The 26292-nt window shown below is 35.2% G+C and overlaps 1 protein-coding gene across 1 annotated transcript; it reads right to left on the reverse strand.

Annotated features, from left to right (window-relative positions):
• Window positions 1-845: 845 nt before the first annotated feature.
• On the reverse strand, window positions 846-25880 carry LOC144438709 (kinesin-like protein KIF3B). The gene is made up of 11 exons (XM_078127855.1): window positions 25857-25880; window positions 15497-15600; window positions 13955-14079; window positions 13032-13240; window positions 12488-12567; window positions 9659-9725; window positions 8899-9119; window positions 7753-7837; window positions 7105-7325; window positions 3087-3268; window positions 846-1009 (listed from the first exon to the last, which is right to left on the reverse strand). The coding sequence occupies exons 1-11, from the start codon at window positions 25878-25880 to the stop codon at window positions 846-848; spliced, it is 1482 nt and encodes a 493-aa protein (XP_077983981.1).
• Window positions 25881-26292: the final 412 nt, after the last annotated feature.

Here is a 26292-nt window from a genome sequence, read left to right on the forward strand (position 1 = left end):
TATGGACATGGTCTTGTTGCTAGGGATGTTTACATACATATGTTTTGAATGTTTCTTCACTTGCCTACCAGATCATGTTATTTTAGCAAAATATAGTCTGGTATTTGGTTGTTGCTAGGGTGTGGTTATTCGTGTCAAAATGTTGAACAAAATGTGCACAATAATTACCCTTCCAGAAACATCTCACCAAATTTCAGTCTGATTGATCAAGTACTTTTTGAGATACACATTTATGTTTTTGACCAAAAGACAGATTTTTAGCCCTTATTTGTATATTAATGATGAAATCATCTTGTTATGAACAAATCTTAATCTACACATCCATAAGAACAGACCAAACTGCATGATAAGCTTTTTGACCAAAATGACATTTTTTTACTCAAATCTTATTCCAATTCTGTGGAATTAGCTTCCTTTTAACATTCATTTGGATATTAATATTGAATCTTTTAATGTAATCTTAAAACTAATCTTTTTTTTAAAGTAATAATAACAAGTGTGATTTTCTTGGAACAAAGATTATGCCATTTATCATTTTGGGGACATCAAGGGTGTTCACATATGTAAAAAACCTTGCCACGGCCTGGTCCCAGTAAACAAATTAATCAGGTGTTAACTTTTGGTCTGCGTTCAGATTGCATATTTGTCGTCATCGAGTCTAGGACAAAAACAGCCCCCTCAGTCACATCAACGCTACTATTGTTAAATATGGCTGACTTCGATAATTGTTTACTTTCCAACTGATTATAACATTACACATTCATGGGACGCTTAGACAATAGTAAAAAGGTCAACATATACTGTAGGTCAACATGAGAGGGCGTCATCTGGGACAAGGTCTGCATTCACACGGAAGTTTTTGCTCTGGGACAAGACCAGACCAGGCCCGGCCAGGCCAGGGCCTGAACCACCTTCTCGTCTGGGACCAAATCTTGTCCGGGCCAGGCCCTGGCTAAACCGTTCACACCTGTTTTTTTGTCCCAGACCAGGACCTGGCCATGGCCTGGCCCTACACAAAATTCGTAGTCTGAACAGGCTATCATAATTTTATGTAATCACCGTTGTTTTAGCTCTGTTTACTTTGTATTGTTTATTTTATCTTTCTAACTAACTTTGTTGTCATGTTATCCATTTTCTACCTTTTTGAGTATTAAAAAGAGCACTGAGACACACACACGGTAGTACACTTTCTTTTAAAGAAATGAATTATCATTTTTATGTTATACATGCATCCGAATGTTGCTGTTGGTGGGGGTTGTGTTACTTGGCATATTTTCATACTTTTTTGCAAAAGTTTATTCATTTGTGTACCCATTCCTGTTGTTACATTTGCTATATACAACACAATTTGGCTGCTGCTATGGGTGTGTTTTGCTCCTAGGTAGACATGTTTAATGTTTTTCTTGACCACTATCCTAACTAGAGACTGAAATCAACATCCCAACCAAATATCAAAATAATGTTGTCTGTGGTTTTTGACTTTAAGTCTCTCAAAGATGGGCAGACAGATAGACAAATAAGACACTTTTGCTTCCAATCAAGGATAATTTTGTATAAGCTATACAAGATTTCAGCCTCTTAAAGAATCATTTCCTGTTACAAGTTGACAATGGACAATGCTCTACAAAATCCATGTGAAAAGATGATGACCATTAATTACAATATGACAAATACTCCACTATTTACAAAGATGAAGACAAGTACAAGTGGGAATTAACGCTATACTGCACGCTGCCTGCATTTTCCATGTGTATACTCTTCATTGTCATCAAAAGAGTATCACACTACTATACCTTTTGATGAAGTGGTCACAATATTTTGTGTGATCATCAGTTTTATGTTCAATTTTACCCTGAAAACACATTTAGTTAGTAGTTTGACATCATAAATATTGAATTTCTAGTAACTGTCAAATGCATGTATTTTCCAACATGGTAGATAATGACATCACAAACTATCGCAAGTTTTAGGAATCCTCAATGGTAAAGTATGGTTAAGTCTCAAGTTTAGAATATACATTCAAGTGAAATAGTACAAATCAAAAGTGTTTGTTGAGTCTTTTACAGTGGCCCACTGTAGATAGGTTAGCAGGATGGATGAAATTGTTTGACACTTTACAGATGAATCACAGTGGGTTGAAATTAGCCATATTTATTTATAAATAGTTGTTTTTGTTTACATGTTTCCTTGGCAAAAAATAGTTTTTTTGGTAGCCCATTTTTGCTCTTTATAGTATCTCTTTCCTACAAGGTGTCATTCAATGAAGTGATGATTTGAAAATCTTGTGTTTATTTTCTAAATCAACTTTAACTTGTTCTTTTGTTGATTTTAATGAACCACCATTACTCTCAGACAACTATAATTCTCTGATTTTAACTGTACTGACTGACTACCTTATTAATTAGTCCGGCAGTTTTTGACTAAGTTTTTCTCACACACACACACACACACACACATACACACACACACACACACACACACATAGCAATGCCTATAGCACTGCTGAACCTTAAATTAATTTTTGTAAAGAAAGAACGTAAACAATAAACAATAAACAAAAACAACTATTGGTAAATTAATATGGCCAATTTCAACCCACTGTGGATATTGAATACCATCCTAATAACAATGACCATAGTGACGTAAGCCAAATAACGCCAAGGTAGGTGTACTGCTTTCAATTGAGCTTCATAAAGGGCTAATTTTCAATCAGTGTCAGGTCAGTGTCTTGAGTCAGACACTTCCCAATTTGTGTCAAACCAACATTCCTTAATATACAACTATTTCAAAAATAAAGTGACCAATTTCTTTCCTGTATATTGATAATACTGTAGTCCAACATTAGGAGATAAAAATCCGAAACACTCTGTAAAATAGTAGTTTCATATGTACCCTATGAGCTGACGTGTTAGCATAAACACATCAGTGCATTTGCTTCAATGCTAATGAAAGTGAGCTAAGAAAATATCACACAAATTTGAATTAGGCATAGCAACAATACAAATGTTGTAAAAATAACTGAGTACAGAGAGAAAGACATGCAGACACACATGCAGCCCGACTGGCTGGCAGACACATACATATACCTGAAGTCATGCTTCTTTGTCTTTTCTTTAATTTCCTCTGACAACTTCCGAGTCCCTTCTTATCCAGCTGTGATTTTGGTCTTACAATCTCATCTTGGAATTCTTGAAGTAAAGCATCCTTTGGATCCTCGTTAATCTTTGGTTTATTCTTCGTGTTTTTGGTACTATAATCAGCATTATATCTATAGAAACAGACGATAAATGATAGCTTGTTGAATTGATATATTTGCATTCAAGATAAATCTAATGATGGGTATTAAGGACTCTAACACTTCACAGGATTTATTAAAAAGCTAGCTAAGAGATAGGATCACTTAGTGTATCATGGCATTGGCAAGTTAATTGTGTGAGTGTGTTACCCAATCAAAGTTATCAAACCTACATCCCTTTAATTCCACTTGAAGTGCTGTAAACAGTTAACGTCTACTGGTACATTTTATGCAATTATACTGAAGTGTTGTCTAGTCCCTATACAGTATTGTTACGATTTATACCTCCACTCACATAGTCTAGTTCCTAAAGTGTATCATTACCATTTACATATCCACTCACAGTATAGTCACAGTCGCTACTCTAGAAGTACTGAGATTCATGAGATGCAATTTAAAATTCATCCACAACCACCCACAGTCACGGTGTCATTAACATCATGTCGTTGTTAATCAATCACCAAATTCAAACCAATATACCACAGTCCCTCATAAAGATAGTGTTTATTGGGGCAGCAATGTAATATCTAACTATGGTATATTTGTCAGCTCAGCAGGCTACTTAGGGGGCCATATGTCATTTAAAAACTGACACACGGCAAACATAATTCCTTCATTTAGAGGGGGAGGGGTAAGGGTTCATTTTATTTTGTGTGCATCGAAATCACTATAAGGATTTACACTTCAAAAATGGAATCAAAAGAGGCAATGCTATTTTTCTTGTCTTGAAAAAATGACAGTCAGAACTTTGTCAGCATTGTATAGAGATGCATAGAAAATATCCACATGGCCAAGTATTCCACCTAGCCAGGGAGTGATGTACAATAAATGAATGACAAAAACAACCACTTGATGGCTGCGAAAACATGGTTTTATTATTCACCAACACCTATAAAGCAGAAGTTCTTGAATTCAAAAGACTTTTTCTCTGTTTGTTGGGTCACATCACAACTATAATTGATGGTATGTGACGAATGCACATGTCAACCAATTTCTTGTGACTGGGAAGATAAGGTTACAGCCCAAGCAAGGCCCTACACTTAATGTAGACATCACCTCATTTACTTGTACCTGCAACTCTCAGTTTTTGAAACCACCGACATAGCTTTACGTTTTAGGATTACCTAATGCCAAATTCTAGATGGGTTAGCTGTTTAGACATGAAGAAATTCATCATACACAAATATATTACAATACTGCACTCCAGTACTATGTAGGTAATGACATGTGATCTTGTCACCGAAAGTCAACAAAGTGGGTAGTGATAAGCTGATCATTCGATCGTAGTGGCAACTTCACGATAATTGATTTGAATTGACTATGTGGAGAGGATGTTGCCAAAATCCACCTACGCGAAGGTTCTAAGTTTGGGGTATAACGTGAAACTAATATTAAATGTAAATCTAGAAATTACCGATGAGATGTCACATGTTTGACATGACCTCTAAACTTGGACTAGATTGTCGTAGATAGCAGGTATTGCGAATGTTTATTTCAGCATTCACAACAAGTTGATCATTCGACTGATGTTGACTCAATCCTATTCTATTAACCTGAAAATCAAAAAGTTTGATTGCCAGAAATAATTATTCAGCAATAGTTTAGTAATTCCAAACAGATTTGTAGAAGTTTTTGAGTGATAGTTGAAACATGCATGACTGTGAAAGCCGTGGCCATCGTCAACGTGTTTACCACTGTGATAGTGCAACAGTCAAAATCAATGTGTATAAATTACGGATATGTCTGAATAAAAAGGAATTGACAGAAACAACTTGAAGGCTAAAGAGCATGAGAACTGGTAAATACAATTACCAGTTGAAGCTATGTTTAGCAGAGACAGCAAATGTTTTATAATTTGAATTGCAATTAGAGTTTGTTGTGTTTATCGATATCATGGTATATGACATAAACATACATGTACTATATGATATATACTATGTAGAACAGGTCATTCATTTTCCCATTTCGCATTAGGACATTTCGTTTTTAGAGGGGGGGGGGGGTTACTAAAACAAAGAAATTACGTTTCTTTACCAGATGTAAACTGAATGTCTTCCGTAAGGGCAAAGTTTTGAGATTGTCGTTCCTACAGACAATTGTTGGAATACAACAGAACAAATGTAATAAGTTATTTTTTCTCATTGATTGCTATTTGCCCATTGCAGTTAGTGATCTCCTGGCCAACCACAACATGTACTGTGACATTTGTTGAGAATGTAAAAAAAAAATAAGCGCATCGTCGTACCACTTTAGACAACATTTCCTGATGAGAAACTATTTTTTTCCTTTTTAGTGGCCTACAAAAATATGCCAATAAATTATTAAAACTAAAAGCTACATCAATAATATTTTCAGGACAAGTGTGCTTTGGTATTGAAAATGCATGTATCAAATTATATTGGATTTGAAGTGTGCATTCTTGAGATATAGCCTAATTACTGAAAACCATTAATTATGTAATCTCTCGTTAATATTCTTGGGATGTTTACCGAAACCTAATCAGTTCTTGTCACTACCCTACAAAACACATGCAATAAATGTCGTTTGAATTGAGCCAGTCGTGTTTTACAAAATGGTGATAAAGTCACACCACTTTAGACATTGCCTGACGAGAAACTATTTTTTTTCTTTTTTGTGACCAATCGAAAATATGCCAATAACTTATTAAAACTAAAAGCTACATTAGTAATATTTTCAGGACCGGTGTGCTTTGGTATCACAAATGTGTGTACCAAGTTATAATGGTATTGCAAATGCATGTATCAAATTATATTGGATTTGAAGTGTGCATTCTTGAGATATAGCCTAATTACTGAAAACCATTAATTATGTAATTTCTCGTTAATATTCTTGGGATGTTTACCAAAACTTAATCAGTTCATGTCACTACCCTACAAAACACATGCAATAAATGTCGTTTGAATTGAGCCAGTCGTGTTTTACAAAATGGTGATAAAATCGCACCACTTTAGACATTGCCTGACGAGAAACTATTTTTTTTCTTTTTTGTGACCAATCGAAAATATGCCAGTAACTTATTAAAATAAAAGCTACATTAATAATATTTTCAGGACAGGTGTGCTTTGGTATCGCAAATGTGTGTACCAAGTTATAATGAATTTGAAGTGTGCATTCTTGAGATATAGCCTAATTGCTGAAAATCATTAATTACGTAAAGTGCTCATTAATATTCTTGGGATGTTTACCAAAACCTAATCAAGTCTTGCCATTACCCTACAGAATACGTCTTCACTATTTCGTCTGAATTGAGCAAACTGTTACGGTGAAAACAATGACACAGATCCTTTAATGTCCATGACGATCGTGTGTACAATGTACCGAAAATATGCCACTATCTTATTAAAACTAAAAGCTACATTAGTAATATTTTCAGGACAGGTGCGCTTTGGTATCGCAAATGTGTGTACCAAGTTATAATGAATTTGATGCGTGCCATTACCCTATGGAATACGTCTTGAAAATTTTCGTTTCATTTGAGCAAGCCGTTATGGAGAAAGCGATGACACAGACAGACAGACACACATACATACAGACACACAGACATCCACCCATAAATATATCTCTTTCTTACGGAAGAAAAAATGACAGCCTCTTATACACTGTTTACATCACTACAGCAGCTGGGGTTCACTGATTGGATGAAGAAGCTTTTGTGATGATTAAGAGACTTTGGCCTTACATGATTTAGTTAAAGACCACATTAGCTTCCAGACTAACTTGAAGTGTACCTCTCTCTCCTCATGCCAGGTGAGAAGCCAACTGATTAATCTTAGAAAACTATCACATACCTCAATGTTGTCAGAGATTCATCATAGTTGTAGCTAGCAGGACCAATATTAGCTACCATCACTTTCTTGGCATTACCACCTAAAGAATCTTGCAAAAGTCTGGTCAATTTGGAATCACGATATGGAATGAGTGTACTCTTGCCATCAACTGGAGCAGAGGTAACATTATCCAACGCTGCCAAAGACAAATTAATTTGCGTTGCTTCTTTCGAACATTCTCCCTGAAAATTAAGATACAATAACCAATGAAAGAATGGGTACACACAACATATCACTGCTTGTGTCATTTGGGATATAAGATGTGAATCAATTATTTTATTTCAATGTATCAATGGTGTAAGGGAAGCTTGGACTAAAAAACTAAGACTTTAAAAGTTTCCCCTTGTCACACTGAGCAGGAAAAATAACTAATAATAGCCACTCCACCAGTAGAGCTCAACAACAGCTTTTACACCGGGCTTGAAGCATCAGATTAGCTGTGTGTGAACACTGCACTTACCCCCCCCCCCCCCCCCCACCAACCATTCCTTCAATAAAATGTACATTATAAAATGTTGACTGGACAAAGGTCATCCCAATATCTTAGATGTTATCAATATTAACAATAAAACAAGATGATGTACAAAATAATAGCAAATGTACACCCACCTCTTGTTTAAATGGTAGTAATTGGAAATTGTTATCAGTATCTGCATTAAATAACTCAACAGCCATATCACCATGCCAGTACCCTCTGTAAAAAAACACATATCAATTTATTAGACATCACTATACATGTGACAGCGGCCTCCAAGTCAATTCTATATAATATGTTTTTCTTTACCATAACAGACCTACCTGGTATACTGAATGGTCAACATTTAGTTAAAGATATACAGAAATGGAAAAAGTTCTGAAACAAGCAAACTTTCAAAATATATATCGGCTAATTGCTATACGATGTATAAACTGTCCTCCCTGGAATTAAAGTATTACATTTTTTATATATCAATACCAATATATTCACTGATAATTGTTAAAATAATTACAATATTATATAAAGCCAAAAATTTATATAACGGCTGAAATCCATAGTGGCAGTGATCAGAGCCATTTAAAATACAAAAAATACCGCCAATGGTGTTGTAGCACAACTGTCAATTTTTAAAAAAAAATGTTTATCCATATGCAAGTCAATGCTAACAATAGGTGTTCATTTGCTGAATGTCTATCCAGTTGCCTATCCAACCATGTTGCTATCTTTGCAATATACGTGATCATTTGGCTCTTGCTATGGGTGTGGTCATGTTGCTAGATATATTTGCATACATTTTTGAATGTTTTTGTTCACTTGTGTATGCATTCCTGATATTATCATTGCAATATAAGTCATCATTTGGCTTTTGCTATATATGGGCGTGGTCTTGTTGCTAGGCATATTTGCATACATTTTTTGAATGTGTATCAATTTGTATATCTTGATAAGAAGTTGATTTTAGCCATAATTGGTACTGTAAAAGGTTGGAACTGTCATCACATTGGGGATGTTGATTTTATGGTGCAGACCCCAAAATTAATTTGATTGAATCATTGGACTGTATTTTCATGTACAGTGACACAAATATGTTTACCAACAGGTGGGTGATCCAATACTTTTCAGGGTGTATGAAGAACCTATTATGCTGATTGAGAGACTTTGGCCTTACATGATTTAGTTAGAGACCACATTAGCTTCCAGACTAACTTGAAGTGTACCTCTCTCTCCTCATGCCAGGTGAGAAGCCAACTGATTAATCTTAGAAAACTATCACATACCTCAATGTTGTCAGAGATTCATCATAGTTGTAGCTAGCAGGACCAATATTAGCTACCATCACTTTCTTGGCATTACCACCTAAAGAATCTTGCAGAAGTCTGGTCAATTTGGAATCAAGATATGGTATATGTGTATTCTTGCCATCAACTAGAGCAGAGGTAACGTTATCCAACGCTGCCAAAGACAAATTAACTTTTGTTGCTTCTTTTGAATGTTCTTCCTGAAAATTAAGATACAATAACCAATGAAAGAATGGGTACACACAACTTATCACTGCTTGTGTCATTTGGGATATAAGATGTGAATCAATTATTTTATTTCAATGTATCAATGGTGTAAGGGAGGCTTGGACTAAAAAACTAAAACGATTGTAGATAATTCTACTTTAAACATGTTTTGTTATAGTTATAATTTGCAGGTATTTACAAGGATTCATTTAAACACAAAATTGTTGAGCATGTATCTCTGAAAAGATAGCAAGACTTAGTCATTAGGAAAAGCACAAAACTCTTTATATATAAAGTTGTTTATTCACTGGACAAACCATTGACAGCTTATTATCAGTATCCAACTGTGATAAGGTCCTAAAATTTTCAAGTACTTTACTGTACACTTCCACAAGTGAAGTACATTGTAAACTTGGAAACCAATACTACTAATCTATCAACATGCAATATCTATGTAAACATTATTGTTGTTTAATTTGTTAAATTGGCTGTAAAAAGGAAGACAAATTTAAAGTGAAAACACAGTACTTACCTCTCTACATTCTAATGTAAGGAATACAGCATGAGAATGAGAACGGTGCTCATTCATGTTAGTTGCACTGAAAAAAATGAACATTCATTTCATATTATTATATTGTCTTTAGATCTCTTTTAACCATAATGGCTAATGCAAAAATTGTTGGATTACAATTACTTTGTGTTATCAGTGGAGCTACAGGGATTTACAGGTACTAAACACGATTATGCTCTTGGTGCAGGACTAACTTTTAATGTAGCTCTGCCTGCCAGACAACTGTTTTTAGCACAACTGAACTAATAAAGTTCAGAAATGCTGTAGGAAATTGGCAAAGTGTCTGTCTGTCTGTCTGTCTGTCTGTCTGTCTGTCTGGATCAATCATTCTTTCAATCAATCAATCAATCATTGAACCAAATGACAAATCAATCAATAAATCGATTGATCAATCAATCGATAAATCTCGATTGATTGATCGCTCGCTGATCCCTGGTGTACAACATGTGAAGACCGGCTATTTGGTGGAATGTGGGTAAAACTATGGGACCAAATTTTTCCCTCAAATTAGGGGATGATCTTCAGAAGTGCTATAGGCATGGCAAAGTGTCTGTTTGTCTGTGTGTGTGTGTGTGTGTGTGTGTGTGTGTGTGTGTGTGTGTGTGTGTAACAGATTTCTTCTTTTTAACTTAATTAATTATTATTTTAAAAAACTTGTTGTTTATCTATTTTTTTATGTTGAATGGTGTTTAGTGTGGTGGTCTTATGTGTGGTTTATGTTCTAGGGGATTTTGCATAGATATCCAATAGGTTTCCATTGACAATTATGCAGGGATTCTTATATTACTCTAATAGATTCTTAATGGCATCCTAAGGGTTTCCAAAAGGGAATCCTATTGGATTTGTATGACTTCTAATAGGAATCCTATTGGATTTGTATGGAATTCCCATAGGAATCCTATTGGATTTGTAAGGAATTCCCATAGGAATCCTATTGGATTTGTATGGAATTCTCGTAGGAATCCTATTGGATTTGTAAGGAATTCCCATAGGAATCCTATTGGATTTGTATGGAATTCCCATAGGAATCCTATTGGATTTGTATGGAATTCTCATAGGAATCCTATTGGATTTGTAAGGAATTCCCATAGGAATCCTATTGGATTTGTATGGAATTCCCATAGGAATCCTGTTGGATTTGTATGGAATTCCCATAGGAATCCTATTGGATTTGTATGGAATTCCCATAGAAATCCTATTGGATTTGTAAGGAATTCCCATAGGAATCCTATTGGATTTGTATGGATTTCCTGTAGGAATCCTATTGGATTTGTATGGAATTCCCATAGGAATCCTATTGGATTTGTATGGATTTCCTGTAGGAATCCTATTGGATTTGTATGGAATTCCCATAGGAATCCTATTGGATTTGTATGGATTTCCTGTAGGAATCCTATTGGATTTGTATGGATTTCCTGTAGGAATCCTATTGGATTTGTATGGAATTCTCATAGGAATCCTATTGGATTTGTATGGATTTCCTGTAGGAATCCTATTGGATTTGTATGGAATTCTCATAGGAATCCTATTGGATTTGTATGGATTTCCTGTAGGAATCCTATTGGATTTGTATGGATTTCCTGTAGGAATCCTATTGGATTTGTATGGAATTCCCATAGGAATCCTATTGAAATTCCCATAGAAATCCTTTAGGATTTAGGATCCTTTGATTAGGATTTAGAATCCTCTAGGATTGTAAGGGAATTCCTATAGGAATCCTATTGGATTTGTATGGAATTCTCATAGGAATCCTATTGGATTTGTATGGATTTCCTGTAGGAATCCTATTGGATTTGTATGGATTTCCTGTAGGAATCCTATTGGATTTGTATGGAATTCCCATAGGAATCCTATTGAAATTCCCATAGAAATCCTTTAGGATTTAGGATCCTTTGATTAGGATTTAGAATCCTCTAGGATTGTAAGGGAATTCCTATAGGAATCCTATTGGATTTATAAGTGATTCCTATAGGAATCCAATAGAAAAGGATTAAAAACACCCTGGGAATCCCATAGAAATTCCTATAGGAATCCTATAGGATTTATTCATATATGATTCCTATAGGACCTTTTCGTGTGTGTGGGTGTGTGTGTGTGGGTGTGTGTGTGTGTGTGTGTGTAAACAAGTTAAAGTCAAAAACTGCTCAACTTATTGCCACAATATTTGGTGGGTGCATTATCTTGGGTATCAATTTCTCAAGGTAATGCACTCACCAAATATTATATGGCAATTTGACTTAAAGTTGTTTACACACACATCCACACAGACAGACAGACACTTACTGAAGCCTATAGCACTAGTGAACTTCATCTGTTCAGCAGTATTTGACTTTAAGTTGTTTACACACATCCACACTGACAGACAGACAGACAATTATTATTAGCCATGCCTCTTGCACTACTGAACCTTATCAGTTCAGTTGTGCTAAACACATACTAATAAACATGTTACAGTAAACTGAACTTATGAACTTAACTTGTAGTATGATTGGTATGTAAACGTAATTTATGCACATGTTTATTATGTACCACAATCCATAGCGCATCTTTACTTGTGCTTCCTTTGTTAAGGAATAAAAGGAGCTACTCATTAAATATACTATCGCCTCGATTCACATATTTTATCCTTGTACTTATACAAGATGGCAACAGGTTATGGGCCCAGATCATTACTATTATTTGACAACTAACAAAAACTACTTCATTAGTTTTTCTAGCCAACACAATGCGAAACAACAAAGACCAAGTTCATGCTTGTAATTCAATGAGAATAACAAGAAGCTTGCTTACCCAACAGCTCTGTTCTGATTACCTACATTCATCACATGTTCAATTTCTGTCACACTTTTTGTATCAAATGAGATGAGATCCTGTAAATAAATGAAAAAAAAACAGTGAGAACAAATAACATTACATAAATCCATCAAATATTAAGTTTGTGATTTTTCAATTAATTTAAGTCTTTTTAAAAAGAATAATGTAATAATACATATAAATATGACTTTATAGCTACATATACTTTGGTTTTACAGCTTTGAACGCCATGATAATAGCAATGTTAAATCTACACTAGCTGAAACAGGAAATGTTTCTTTAAAGATGTTTTGCCGGAAGTAATGACTTTCATACTCGTGACATACACTTTCAACAATATTGAACAAACTATGGGTAACGTAGATGTATACATTTATTATAGTAAAATGACTCCCATCAAACTGATGTTTGGGTCTGTACCTTAAAATCAATCAACAAACATAATCCTGATATCAAACAATAATGTCCCACTTGCAGTTAGTGCAGTTTGCAAGTTGAAAAGTTAAACTATATTACTCACCATAACATAAACACCAACATCTGGTCGATTTATCAATTCTAACCGTTCTTCCTGGACTTTGGAAAGCAAATCACTGATCTTCTCCTGATAGATCTCCAAGTATGATGCTCTCACTAAATACTGTCGATTTTCTGAACGGGATATGTATGTACATATGTAGTCAAAGGAATCTGGAATCAAATCTTGGAGGTCTGGATCACTCCATACACCTGAAACATGATAGCATACATGTAGTTTACAATTACCATTGCTCAGATAATTTTGAGCATTTTGTATTCGCTCTCAATATTATATTAGACAATTAACTATTTTGACAAATACAAGTTAAACTTGAGGAGTTTAACACATAAATTTATTCAATCATTCTGATTAATAGAGTTACCTCTTTACAATTAGTTATTTATTAATAAAAACTGATTGAAGCAAAAACTCACAAAACTAAGTTAAGTACTAGGAATTGGAGCATTACATAGTATACAGACTTTACATAAATGTACATGTACATAGTATTTGCTTTGTGTGAAGAACGTACTACTGTACACTGTACAGCAAGCATTCGTTACTAGGAAAGACACAAGTCAAAACCATTATTGTTTGACGACTGTGCTAGATTACAAATTTTAGTGTGTGATAAGATGCTTTTGATGTCGGATAGTGTAAACAAGTTGCAAGTTCTCAATAATGTGCATTGCAAGATAATGGAAGTCATTAGAAACGCCACTCTACCATGAGCACCGTACAAACATTTCACAAAAATAATTTTAGTCTGCATCTATCTTAACTGAAAGTTCAATTTCCACTGTCGTACAAGTTTAAGTCAAAATATTAGCATATGGATTGATATTCTCCTGAAAGGTCCTGACATTAGCAAAGACGTCCCCATCATCTAATTCAACAACTAATTCTTATGTTTATTAACTTACCTTCCATAGTAAACATCTTGCCCGTACCAATTTGTCCGTATGAAGATATTGTACCGTTAAAGTCCTCTAGTACAGAGCCAACTAGATCACGGAATCTCTCGTCGTACAATCCTCTTTGTATAAAGCTGAAAAATTCATTAAAATAGAGAAATGATTCAGGTATGTACATGTATAACTATCAAATTAAAATGGTGGTACATGTAGCTAAGGGCAAGTTTGTGCATATAATCAACAGTGGTAAAACTAGTTCTGATTAGTGGCTGGCCTCAGTTCAGCAGCTAGTGTGCGGTACCGTCACCGACTATTTTTGTTTTGTAAAAAAAATCTGAACATGCTGAAGCTAACTACAGTTAGACATGTCTTACAGTACAATTTTTTTTTTGGCATGAAGTTCACTACTGTGCTGTGTCCATATGAACCTGTGTTTGGCAGCATGCATGATGCAGTGATTCTCTAGGTAGACACAACGATGGCAACAAATAAACTTGCCTTCTTTATTAGTTAAAACATGATTTTCAAAGCATTTTACATTTGTACATGTTTTCTGTTGTTTCACGTTGACCATGGACACACGTGGGAAAATCTGATAATTGATCGGGAAACTCAGAACTTTTACCGGTTTACTGGCCTTTAAAAACACTGATTATGTTCATGTGGTATATTTGGTACTTAATGCTGTAGGTCACCACAGCTGATAGGTGATGATTCTTTTCTTTACCATGGGGAAGAAGTCACAATGGAAATTGTTGACACCATAAGAGATGAGATGCAACTAACCATTGGTGAATTTTACTATAATTCTATTTTCTGTAAATCATTCATTTATTGTACTGGTATTTTCAGAACTTGTTGGCATTTTTAAAGTGATATTTCATAAATTGTTGTGTAATGAAGCTCATATTTGTCATGTACATGTACATTACTGATTGCTCATATAAATATAAACAGAAACGTTTAGCTCTTCAATGGCAGAGAAACAATTGAATTCATACATAAACCCCTTAGTGATGGTGATTTTATGCCAAAACATTGCACATATTCTGTGATTATCTATTGTATGGAGCACTCATTGTCCCTGAAACTCACAGATTCATAGACAGCAAGGGGTAGTTACTAGATAGTCATGATGTATACAAACATTAATTATAGACATGAGGCACACAAGATGTAGTGTTCCTTCATAGAAACCAAACTTCGTAGTAATTTGTAAATGTTATACTCAACTGCTGGCAAATAGAACTTAAATATATTGCCAGAGTTAAAGTATGGGTCTAATAAATCTCTGTGAACTGTTTTTCCAATACAAAGGATTAGAACTCATTTTATAATGATGTTTGAAGGCTTTAGATGCAAAGTAGTCCCAGGTGAAGTTGTGGTTATGTATCTTCAGTTTGAGCACTGTTGACATAAGAGATTTGTTTGGCCATAAATGGGTAAATGACTGATATGCATATTATCATAAGATTGTTATATTGTCTGAGTATATATGAATTGGTCTAATTCAAACATTAAATGATGGGGTTGCAAACATCATTTTTTTACCAGAGTGGTTTTCCAATGTTAATGTCCATTTCAATCACTCCTTCAGGTCCTGCAGCAATTTCTTCCTGGTTCATTGGTCGACTTCTGACCACCACTTCTTCTGACTGAAAAACAAAATGATCAATATGTTTCTGATTAGAGAAATAAATACCAAGGAAAACTTCATTATTATATGTACTTATAATGTCATTCCCCACTATTTTTCTTTCTTCAGTCAAGGAAAATAATAATGACCTAAGGGGCTTTGTCACTTTGAGTAGCTAGACGGGTAGTGACAACCCTTTGGTCACGAGTATTTTCTGGCTGAATGAAGAAAAAAGAAAAAGATTGGGAATTAATAAAAACCTTATTTTCCTCATGTTCCACCGCTTACATGTTTCTAGACTTTTGATATGTTGTTCAGCATAAAATTCTGTGGAAGATGCACTAAAAATAATTTCTGTTGCAATTATTTTGACTGGACTATAGTTTGGTATGAACTATATGTCTTCTTATCAAAAATAACCTTTCTGTGTTTGTCTTTCACTTTTTCTCTGATACCTGAGACATTCACCAAGTTTAATGCATGTTACCAGATTACATGTGAAACCCCCTTTTGTCTTGCTAAATTTTTGTTTTACGCCATAAACTACCAAGAAGGAAATATATTCCAAGGTGAACACAATATCACTTGGGATTCTTGGAGAATATATTATATGAATGATTGATAAGCTAAATTCGAAACACACACTTGTTTGATGATAATCTACTAAAGGGCTACTTACTAAAGCTAGGACTTTTGTAGTACGGACACAGTGTGTGCAAAGTTATGAGGAAAATTAGATTTTACATCTCCCCCAAGTCATATGGAATCCTGTTTTTCCCAAACAGTATTTACTTGTGTACAAACAATTATCACTTGGTAGAAAGTCAGGATTACATTGAGCATCCTCATTGAGTGACTGTACTGTGAGTAAAATTTTTTCAGCAAATCAGAAGGTTACATTTCCTTGGTATTAAAACGTATTCATTTTTCAAGGCTATCATGTTGTCAGCAATATACTAGACAACATAGCCAGTAGTAAGTGAATTGAATTACTAGTTTCTAATTCTGAAACAATTGGAGTACAGAAAACCTTTTGATGACATTTTTTAATTTCTCTTTTGAAATCAAGGCCATTCATCACATTTCATTATTCAAACCTGTTCAAAAACATTTTCATTAAAATTACCAGTGTGCTCAATGAAGAGACGGGAGTTTGAGTCAGTGCCATTATCAAACTTAACATTTATGTGCAGAATTATGACCAAACAAGTGAATGCATGACATCAAGTGGCCAAGTCATTTTCTAATATACACTGCAATAAAGGAATTAGAAATTATATAAGGGTAATTTCCAAATTTATGGGTATTTCAACAAATTTTAGACATGGGTGTGCCGCCCACACTGAAAACATCGGCCCATGTATAAGGCAAAACGAAAACCCATTGTTAGGGAATTCTTGAGGAAAATCTTCCACTTAGTCACCTTTTTCTGCTGCTGCATGGGAATTTTTCTAAAGCATGAGGTTGTTGCCAAAGTTATAGACCGATGATTCATAAATTGACCCATGTCTAGGGATTCTTTCCTGAAAATGACTCATTTGGACAGCAAACACTGTAGACCTCTCTATATGGGAATAACCCCCTCATTCAGTTTAGTTTGTAGCAGTTTGCGTTTTGGCATCTAGAAGTGTCACAAGTCGATCACTCACAATTGGTTGATGGCAAGAATTCCCAGGGGAGAGGGGGGGGGGGGGGGGTTGAGATATTCGGGCGGATAATGGGTACATATGTACCCTGGTGAACATTACAGAATCGAGCCATTAACTAAGGAAGAGGGGTTTCTTATCTTTCTTATCACTGAACAGTGTTTGTTGGCAATATTTACAAATGTGATAAAGTACTATAGTATAACACATCAATATCTAATAGTCTGTTCACACTAGGACATATCCTCTGCAGAATCAGTGACTTAAATTAACTCTGGAGGTAATTTGCATGTGTGAATGGTTGACTCCGGAGAATCTGTGGATTATTTTACTGTGGAGTTTTTGGTCGATTCAGCTCCGCAGATCCTCCGGAGGAAAGGATTAGCTTGTACTAAGTTGTAGGTGTGAACGCTTTATGCCGGTGTAAGCACCCTCAATCGGTGTATTTCAGTCATTGCACTAATTTCCCGGACAGCAAACTATCGATGTTTGCCAGCTAATCAGTGCACAAATAGTGCCTTTTGGTCCTATTGTCAATAAAATGTATCCATTTGAGCATATATTTGCTATGCTGGCTAATTTTTGCTATGCTGGCTGATGTTTGAGGGCGTCCTTTCAGAACTTTATATGTATATATTGCATTCAATTTGTGAGAGTCCAAACTATAATAAAAGTAATTTCAAAATTACATGTCAGGAGAACAAAAAAGTGAAGGGGTTTAATATTATAATATAATGACAATAAAAAAAATATTAGGATGAAGTTTGTATGTCCCTGGTGGAACCTCTTGGCATATGAATTCAGAGCCATGTATACATGTAAACACACCCTGTCTCGTGTTGACGACCTACAGCACACCAAATATAAAATGTCACTGAAATGAACAAAATGGAACATTCTAATTCCCAATTATTGAATTCTAATCGAAAATGATCTGAAATTTTCATACTCCGAGACCACTGATCATGGATGGGCGGAAATGCCCGTGTTTGTCTAGGTGTATGCACTCCAAAATTTATGGATGCCAAAGTCACTTTTTCTTTTTGATTTGTTTCTTTTAAGAAAAATACGACAGTCTGATTTTCCATGGCCACGTCAGTATCGAATGCTAGGTCCACCTTTGATGTATCATGTGTCGTCACAGTACAGTCTATGATTACTCAGTGTTGTATAGCAAAGTGGCTAGCTAGCCTCACAAATTTTCAATTTTGAGTTTTTACTGGATTGAGATACTTGACCATCTCAGCTTTCATGTGAGTGGTGTCATTCATCAATGTTAGGGTTAATAATTAGTACTAATTTGCATATATGCACATAGGAATACCAGTAGTATCATGTTGAGTGGTTGGAATTGTGTATGCATGTGTATTAAATAAGCCAAGAAACACAAAGAACAATTGCCACTAAGCAAACATTTAAGGCATTGGTATGACTATCAAAAGGTGGTTGTTGCCATGGCACCGATCTTTTAGTGATTCTTGTCAATGATCTAATACTACACATTTATAGAGGTGAGTTAGTTTGAAAACAACTTATAACACATTTATAAGTAATACTCATTAAAATATACATTAACTTTATTATGTACAATGCTGTGATTTACAAATATACATATGATTAAAAGTTGTTGTTGCCATGGTTATATCCATTACAATATTACCTAATTCTAAAGATTGCTCTAGGTTATGTACTTTCCACTGTAGATAAAAATTCATCAAACATCAACATTCTGATATAATATCAAGTATACATGACTGGCCTTCACTGAGGTAAAATAAAATTTAATGCTACCATAGCAACATTCTTTTTTTTGCCATGACAACAGAATAGCTACACCTTGTGCTGCTGTTGGATATTTAAGTGCAACTAACTATTAACTCTCTACATTGGTCACCGGGTCAGGAGAGAGGGGTTAAGAAAGTGAAAATGGCAAATCAATCATAACCACATATATTGCTATTTAAAACAAACTCATGTTTTCAAAAATATGCTATGTTCAGTCACATGATCTTATCAAATATTCAGAATGTCACCAGAGTTAAAAGTCACTATACATTTTTTATTTCCTCACTAAACAATTAAACATGTACATTGTACACTCTAATGTTTATTGTTGATATTCTCAAAGTCTCAGTGTCACTCTAACAATATAATGTCTACTATAGTACTATCCAGGTTGATGTAATAACTTGGGAACCAATGTCTACTATCCAGGTTGATGTAGTAACTTGGGAACCAATGTCTACTATCAAGGTTGGTGTAGTAACTTGGAGACCAATATCTATAATCAAGGTTAATGTAGTAACTTGGGAACCAATATCTACTATCAAGGTTAATGTAGTAACTTGGGAACCAATGTCTACTATCACAGTTGATGTAGTAACTTGGGAACCAATATGTACTACACTGTATCACAGTTGATGTAGTAACTTGGGAACCAATGTCTACTATCAAGGTTGGTGTAGTAACTTGGGAACCAATGTCTACTATCAAGGTTAATGTAGTAACTTGGGAACCAATGTCTACTATCACAGTTGATGTAGTAACTTGGGAACCAATGTCTACTATCAAGGTTAATGTAGTAACTTGGGAACCAATGTCTACTATCACAGTTGATGTAGTAACTTGGGAACCAATGTCTACTATCAAGGTTTAATGTAGTAACTTGGGAACCAATGTCTACTATCACAGTTGATGTAACTTGGGAACCAATATGTACTACACTGTATCACAGTTGATGTAGTAACTTGGGAACCAATATCTACTATCAAGGTTAAAGTAGCAACTTGGGAACCAATATCTACTATCAAGGTTAATGTAGCAACTTGGGAACCAATGTCTACTATCACAGTTGATGTAGTAACTTGGGAACCAATGTCTACTATCACAGTTGATGTAGTAACTTGGGAACCAATATCTACTATCAAGGTTAATGTAGTAACTTGGGAACCAATGTCTACTATCACAGTTGATGTAACTTGGGAACCAATATCTACTATCAAGGTTAATGTAGTAACTTGGGAACCAATGTCTACTATCAAGGTTAATGTAGTAACTTGGGAACCAATGTCTACTATCACAGTTGATGTAGTAACTTGGGAACCAATATGTACTACACTGTATCACAGTTGATGTAGTAACTTGGGAACCAATATCTACTATCAAGGTTAATGTAGCAACTTGGGAACCAATGTCTACTATCACAGTTGATGTAGTAACTTGGGAACCAATATCTACTACCAAGGTTGAGTAGTAACTTGGGAACCAATGTCTACTATCAAAGTTGATGTAGTAACTTGGGAACCAATATCTACTACCAAGGTTGAGTAGTAACTTGGGAACCAATGTCTACTATCAAGGGTAATGTAGCAGCTTGGGAACCAATGTCTACTATCAAGGTTAATGTAGTAACTTGGGAACCAATATCTACTACCAAGGTTGAGTAGTAACTTGGGAACCAATGTCTACTATCAAGGGTAATGTAGCAGCTTGGGAACCAATGTCTACTATTAAGGTTAATGTAGCAACTTGGGAACCAATGTCTACTATCAAGGTTGATGTAGTAACTTGGGAACCAATATCTACTATCAAGGTTGATGTAGTAACTTGGGAACCAATGTCTACTATCAAGGTTGATGTAGTAACTTGGGAACCAATGTCTACTATCACAGTTGATGTAGTAACTTGGGAACCAATGTCTACTATCACAGTTGATGTAGTAACTTGGGAACCAATATCTACTATCACAGTTGATGTAGTAACTTGGGAACCAATGTCTACTATCAAGGTTGGTGTAGTAACTTGGAGACCAATATCTATAATCAAGGTTAATGTAGTAACTTGGGAACCAATATCTACTATCAAGGTTAATGTAGTAACTTGGGAACCAATGTCTACTATCACAGTTGATGTAGTAACTTGGGAACCAATATGTACTACACTGTATCACAGTTGATGTAGTAACTTGGGAACCAATGTCTACTATCAAGGTTGGTGTAGTAACTTGGGAACCAATGTCTACTATCAAGGTTAATGTAGTAACTTGGGAACCAATGTCTACTATCACAGTTGATGTAGTAACTTGGGAACCAATGTCTACTATCAAGGTTAATGTAGTAACTTGGGAACCAATGTCTACTATCACAGTTGATGTAGTAACTTGGGAACCAATGTCTACTATCAAGGTTTAATGTAGTAACTTGGGAACCAATGTCTACTATCACAGTTGATGTAACTTGGGAACCAATATGTACTACACTGTATCACAGTTGATGTAGTAACTTGGGAACCAATGTCTACTATCAAGGTTGGTGTAGTAACTTGGGAACCAATGTCTACTATCAAGGTTAATGTAGTAACTTGGGAACCAATGTCTACTATCAAGGTTAATGTAGTAACTTGGGAACCAATGTCTACTATCAAGGTTGGTGTAGTAACTTGGGAACCAATGTCTACTATCAAGGTTAATGTAGTAACTTGGGAACCAATGTCTACTATCACAGTTGATGTAGTAACTTGGGAACCAATGTCTACTATCAAGGTTTAATGTAGTAACTTGGGAACCAATGTCTACTATCACAGTTGATGTAACTTGGGAACCAATATGTACTACACTGTATCACAGTTGATGTAGTAACTTGGGAACCAATATCTACTATCAAGGTTAAAGTAGCAACTTGGGAACCAATATCTACTATCAAGGTTAATGTAGCAACTTGGGAACCAATGTCTACTATCACAGTTGATGTAGTAACTTGGGAACCAATGTCTACTATCACAGTTGATGTAGTAACTTGGGAACCAATATCTACTATCAAGGTTAATGTAGTAACTTGGGAACCAATGTCTACTATCACAGTTGATGTAACTTGGGAACCAATATCTACTATCAAGGTTAATGTAGTAACTTGGGAACCAATGTCTACTATCAAGGTTAATGTAGTAACTTGGGAACCAATGTCTACTATCACAGTTGATGTAGTAACTTGGGAACCAATATGTACTACACTGTATCACAGTTGATGTAGTAACTTGGGAACCAATATCTACTATCAAGGTTAATGTAGCAACTTGGGAACCAATGTCTACTATCACAGTTGATGTAGTAACTTGGGAACCAATATCTACTACCAAGGTTGAGTAGTAACTTGGGAACCAATGTCTACTATCAAAGTTGATGTAGTAACTTGGGAACCAATATCTACTACCAAGGTTGAGTAGTAACTTGGGAACCAATGTCTACTATCAAGGGTAATGTAGCAGCTTGGGAACCAATGTCTACTATCAAGGTTAATGTAGTAACTTGGGAACCAATATCTACTACCAAGGTTGAGTAGTAACTTGGGAACCAATGTCTACTATCAAGGGTAATGTAGCAGCTTGGGAACCAATGTCTACTATTAAGGTTAATGTAGCAACTTGGGAACCAATGTCTACTATCAAGGTTGATGTAGTAACTTGGGAACCAATATCTACTATCAAGGTTGATGTAGTAACTTGGGAACCAATGTCTACTATCAAGGTTGATGTAGTAACTTGGGAACCAATGTCTACTATCACAGTTGATGTAGTAACTTGGGAACCAATGTCTACTATCACAGTTGATGTAGTAACTTGGGAACCAATATCTACTATCACAGTTGATGTAGTAACTTGGGAACCAATGTCTACTATCAAGGTTGGTGTAGTAACTTGGAGACCAATATCTATAATCAAGGTTAATGTAGTAACTTGGGAACCAATATCTACTATCAAGGTTAATGTAGTAACTTGGGAACCAATGTCTACTATCACAGTTGATGTAGTAACTTGGGAACCAATATGTACTACACTGTATCACAGTTGATGTAGTAACTTGGGAACCAATGTCTACTATCAAGGTTGGTGTAGTAACTTGGGAACCAATGTCTACTATCAAGGTTAATGTAGTAACTTGGGAACCAATGTCTACTATCACAGTTGATGTAGTAACTTGGGAACCAATGTCTACTATCAAGGTTAATGTAGTAACTTGGGAACCAATGTCTACTATCACAGTTGATGTAGTAACTTGGGAACCAATGTCTACTATCAAGGTTTAATGTAGTAACTTGGGAACCAATGTCTACTATCACAGTTGATGTAACTTGGGAACCAATATGTACTACACTGTATCACAGTTGATGTAGTAACTTGGGAACCAATATCTACTATCAAGGTTAAAGTAGCAACTTGGGAACCAATATCTACTATCAAGGTTAATGTAGCAACTTGGGAACCAATGTCTACTATCACAGTTGATGTAGTAACTTGGGAACCAATGTCTACTATCACAGTTGATGTAGTAACTTGGGAACCAATATCTACTATCAAGGTTAATGTAGTAACTTGGGAACCAATGTCTACTATCACAGTTGATGTAACTTGGGAACCAATATCTACTATCAAGGTTAATGTAGTAACTTGGGAACCAATGTCTACTATCAAGGTTAATGTAGTAACTTGGGAACCAATGTCTACTATCACAGTTGATGTAGTAACTTGGGAACCAATATGTACTACACTGTATCACAGTTGATGTAGTAACTTGGGAACCAATATCTACTATCAAGGTTAATGTAGCAACTTGGGAACCAATGTCTACTATCACAGTTGATGTAGTAACTTGGGAACCAATATCTACTACCAAGGTTGAGTAGTAACTTGGGAACCAATGTCTACTATCAAAGTTGATGTAGTAACTTGGGAACCAATATCTACTACCAAGGTTGAGTAGTAACTTGGGAACCAATGTCTACTATCAAGGGTAATGTAGCAGCTTGGGAACCAATGTCTACTATCAAGGTTAATGTAGTAACTTGGGAACCAATATCTACTACCAAGGTTGAGTAGTAACTTGGGAACCAATGTCTACTATCAAGGGTAATGTAGCAGCTTGGGAACCAATGTCTACTATTAAGGTTAATGTAGCAACTTGGGAACCAATGTCTACTATCAAGGTTGATGTAGTAACTTGGGAACCAATATCTACTATCAAGGTTGATGTAGTAACTTGGGAACCAATGTCTACTATCAAGGTTGATGTAGTAACTTGGGAACCAATGTCTACTATCACAGTTGATGTAGTAACTTGGGAACCAATGTCTACTATCACAGTTGATGTAGTAACTTGGGAACCAATATCTACTATCACAGTTGATGTAGTAACTTGGGAACCAATATCTACTATCACAGTGTTGCAGCCAGCCTTTTCTAAGAGTGGGACATAGTGTCCCGAAACTTTTAGTTTTCTGGGTCATCATACAATTTTTGGGGGACATAAAAAAAACCGCCAATAGCGTTATAGCACAACTGTACACTTTTTCAAAATATTTACCCATATGCTGATCCATGGTAGATATTTGCTGAATGATTATGCAGTTGCCTATTCAACCCTGTTGTTATCTATGCAATATACATGATCATTTGGCTATTGCTATAGGTGTGGTCATGTTGCTAAACATATTTGCATACAATTTTAGTGTGGGTCATCTATGACCCGTCCCTTCCAAAATTGTGGGTCAGGTCCAAAAATTGTATGTTAGGACAATTTTTTAACATAGATATTAACAGTAAGGTACTGGTCCAACAGACCAGACAAGCTAAAATGTGTGTGGTCCGCCCCAAAGAATCATTAGTCCCGGGCCCGGGACCAGTGGATTTGTTCACCCCTGCTATTAAATATTGTTGGAGTCTGACACTACATCTTTCTATTCATTACAGTTCACAAAGTCTGTTTTTTTAAACTGTGTTTCTATCATTTCTAATCGTTACATTAAAAATAAAGACAATAAAGTTTCAATTTGACTAAAATGTTTCAAAATACACTTGTTTCCTGTCTTCATCATTTTGATCTGTACTGTGTACAGCTGTATGGAGAACCAAAGCTGCAGTATACATGTACATGCTGATTTTGTTAACTACAATGACCAAAACAAAGACTGTCATTGGATACATGGAGAGCAATGACTGGCCTTCACAACACGATTCAATTCAATATTACAATTATCATGTGTACTTTATGAGTTACACATGTATTATCCTATATCCTGTATGTATAATTATCCTATAAATATATGATAACATGAATTAATTGATACTCATTCAAGACTGATTGACTGTGGATGCTACCTCCTGTATTAAAAGTATCAATATCGGACATTCTATATTTCTGTTTTATAAGAACAAAGAAACCATCAACAGTGCATCTGGTGTGTCTACTCATCATGAAATTCAATTGACCAAAAATCACTATCCCATTTTAGACCATTAATTTGCAGGTTTTTTGCATAAAGTTTAGACAAAATGCATTTTCCTTAGGGGCAACATTTTGGGGCAATTAATGGGTCAATTAATCAATTAATCACAATTTGGCAAAGGACAAAGCATAAAAACTGATAGTTCCCTTCCTGCTGGTGATGTTAATAGAGGTCACATCAACTTGAGGTCAAAGATTAATCAAAATCAATAATCTAAGTATACCTTTCAGTAATTAGTCTTCTATTGATACGATATGTTGTAATATGTTGTTTTTTCCATTTATGTCACATTGTCCACTGTAACAGTTAATTATTTACATGGAGACATTTGAATCAACTTAATTTCTAATTACCTTTTTCAGTTTGAGTTCTGTCATTTCTATCCATTCTGGATGTACTACTGTAAAGAAATGGAACATTCAACATTATATACATGATAACACTTATAAATCATAATAACCATACGTTTGTGTGTCACTCAAATTATCTATGACCACAGGAAATTCAGTTAGGTGGCAATATTTTTCTGGCTACCTCTTCACAAATTTCAGGAAGTTTCTTAAAAAAGAACACCAATGGCATTGTATCACAACTTAATTTTTTAACCAAAAACCACATTTTTTTGCCAAAATCACACACAATCACCAAATATGGGGTCCTATGTTTTTTTTTACTTTAAGGAGGCTCACTATTAATTACCAAATAACACTACAGGTTCTCCCAAAATTGTACAGGTGTAATCAAAGACTTGAAAAATCAAAACATGACAAAAATATTCAGTGTCCCACA

The sequence above is a fragment of the Glandiceps talaboti genome, chromosome 8 (genome assembly GCF_964340395.1).
Source record: "Glandiceps talaboti chromosome 8, keGlaTala1.1, whole genome shotgun sequence".
NCBI classification, from domain to species: Eukaryota; Metazoa; Hemichordata; class Enteropneusta; family Spengelidae; genus Glandiceps; species Glandiceps talaboti.

Coding starts and splice junctions, on each gene's coding strand:
- LOC144438709 (XM_078127855.1), bottom strand. CDS start 25,880: ATGACAGAACTCAAACTGAAAAAG. Junction 13,241..13,954: donor CAAGATGTTTACTATGGAAG/GTAAGTTAATAA, acceptor ATCATGTTTCAG/GTGTATGGAGTGATCCAGAC. Junction 9,120..9,658: donor TTACATTAGAATGTAGAGAG/GTAAGTACTGTG, acceptor CTTAATTTTCAG/GAAGAACATTCAAAAGAAGC.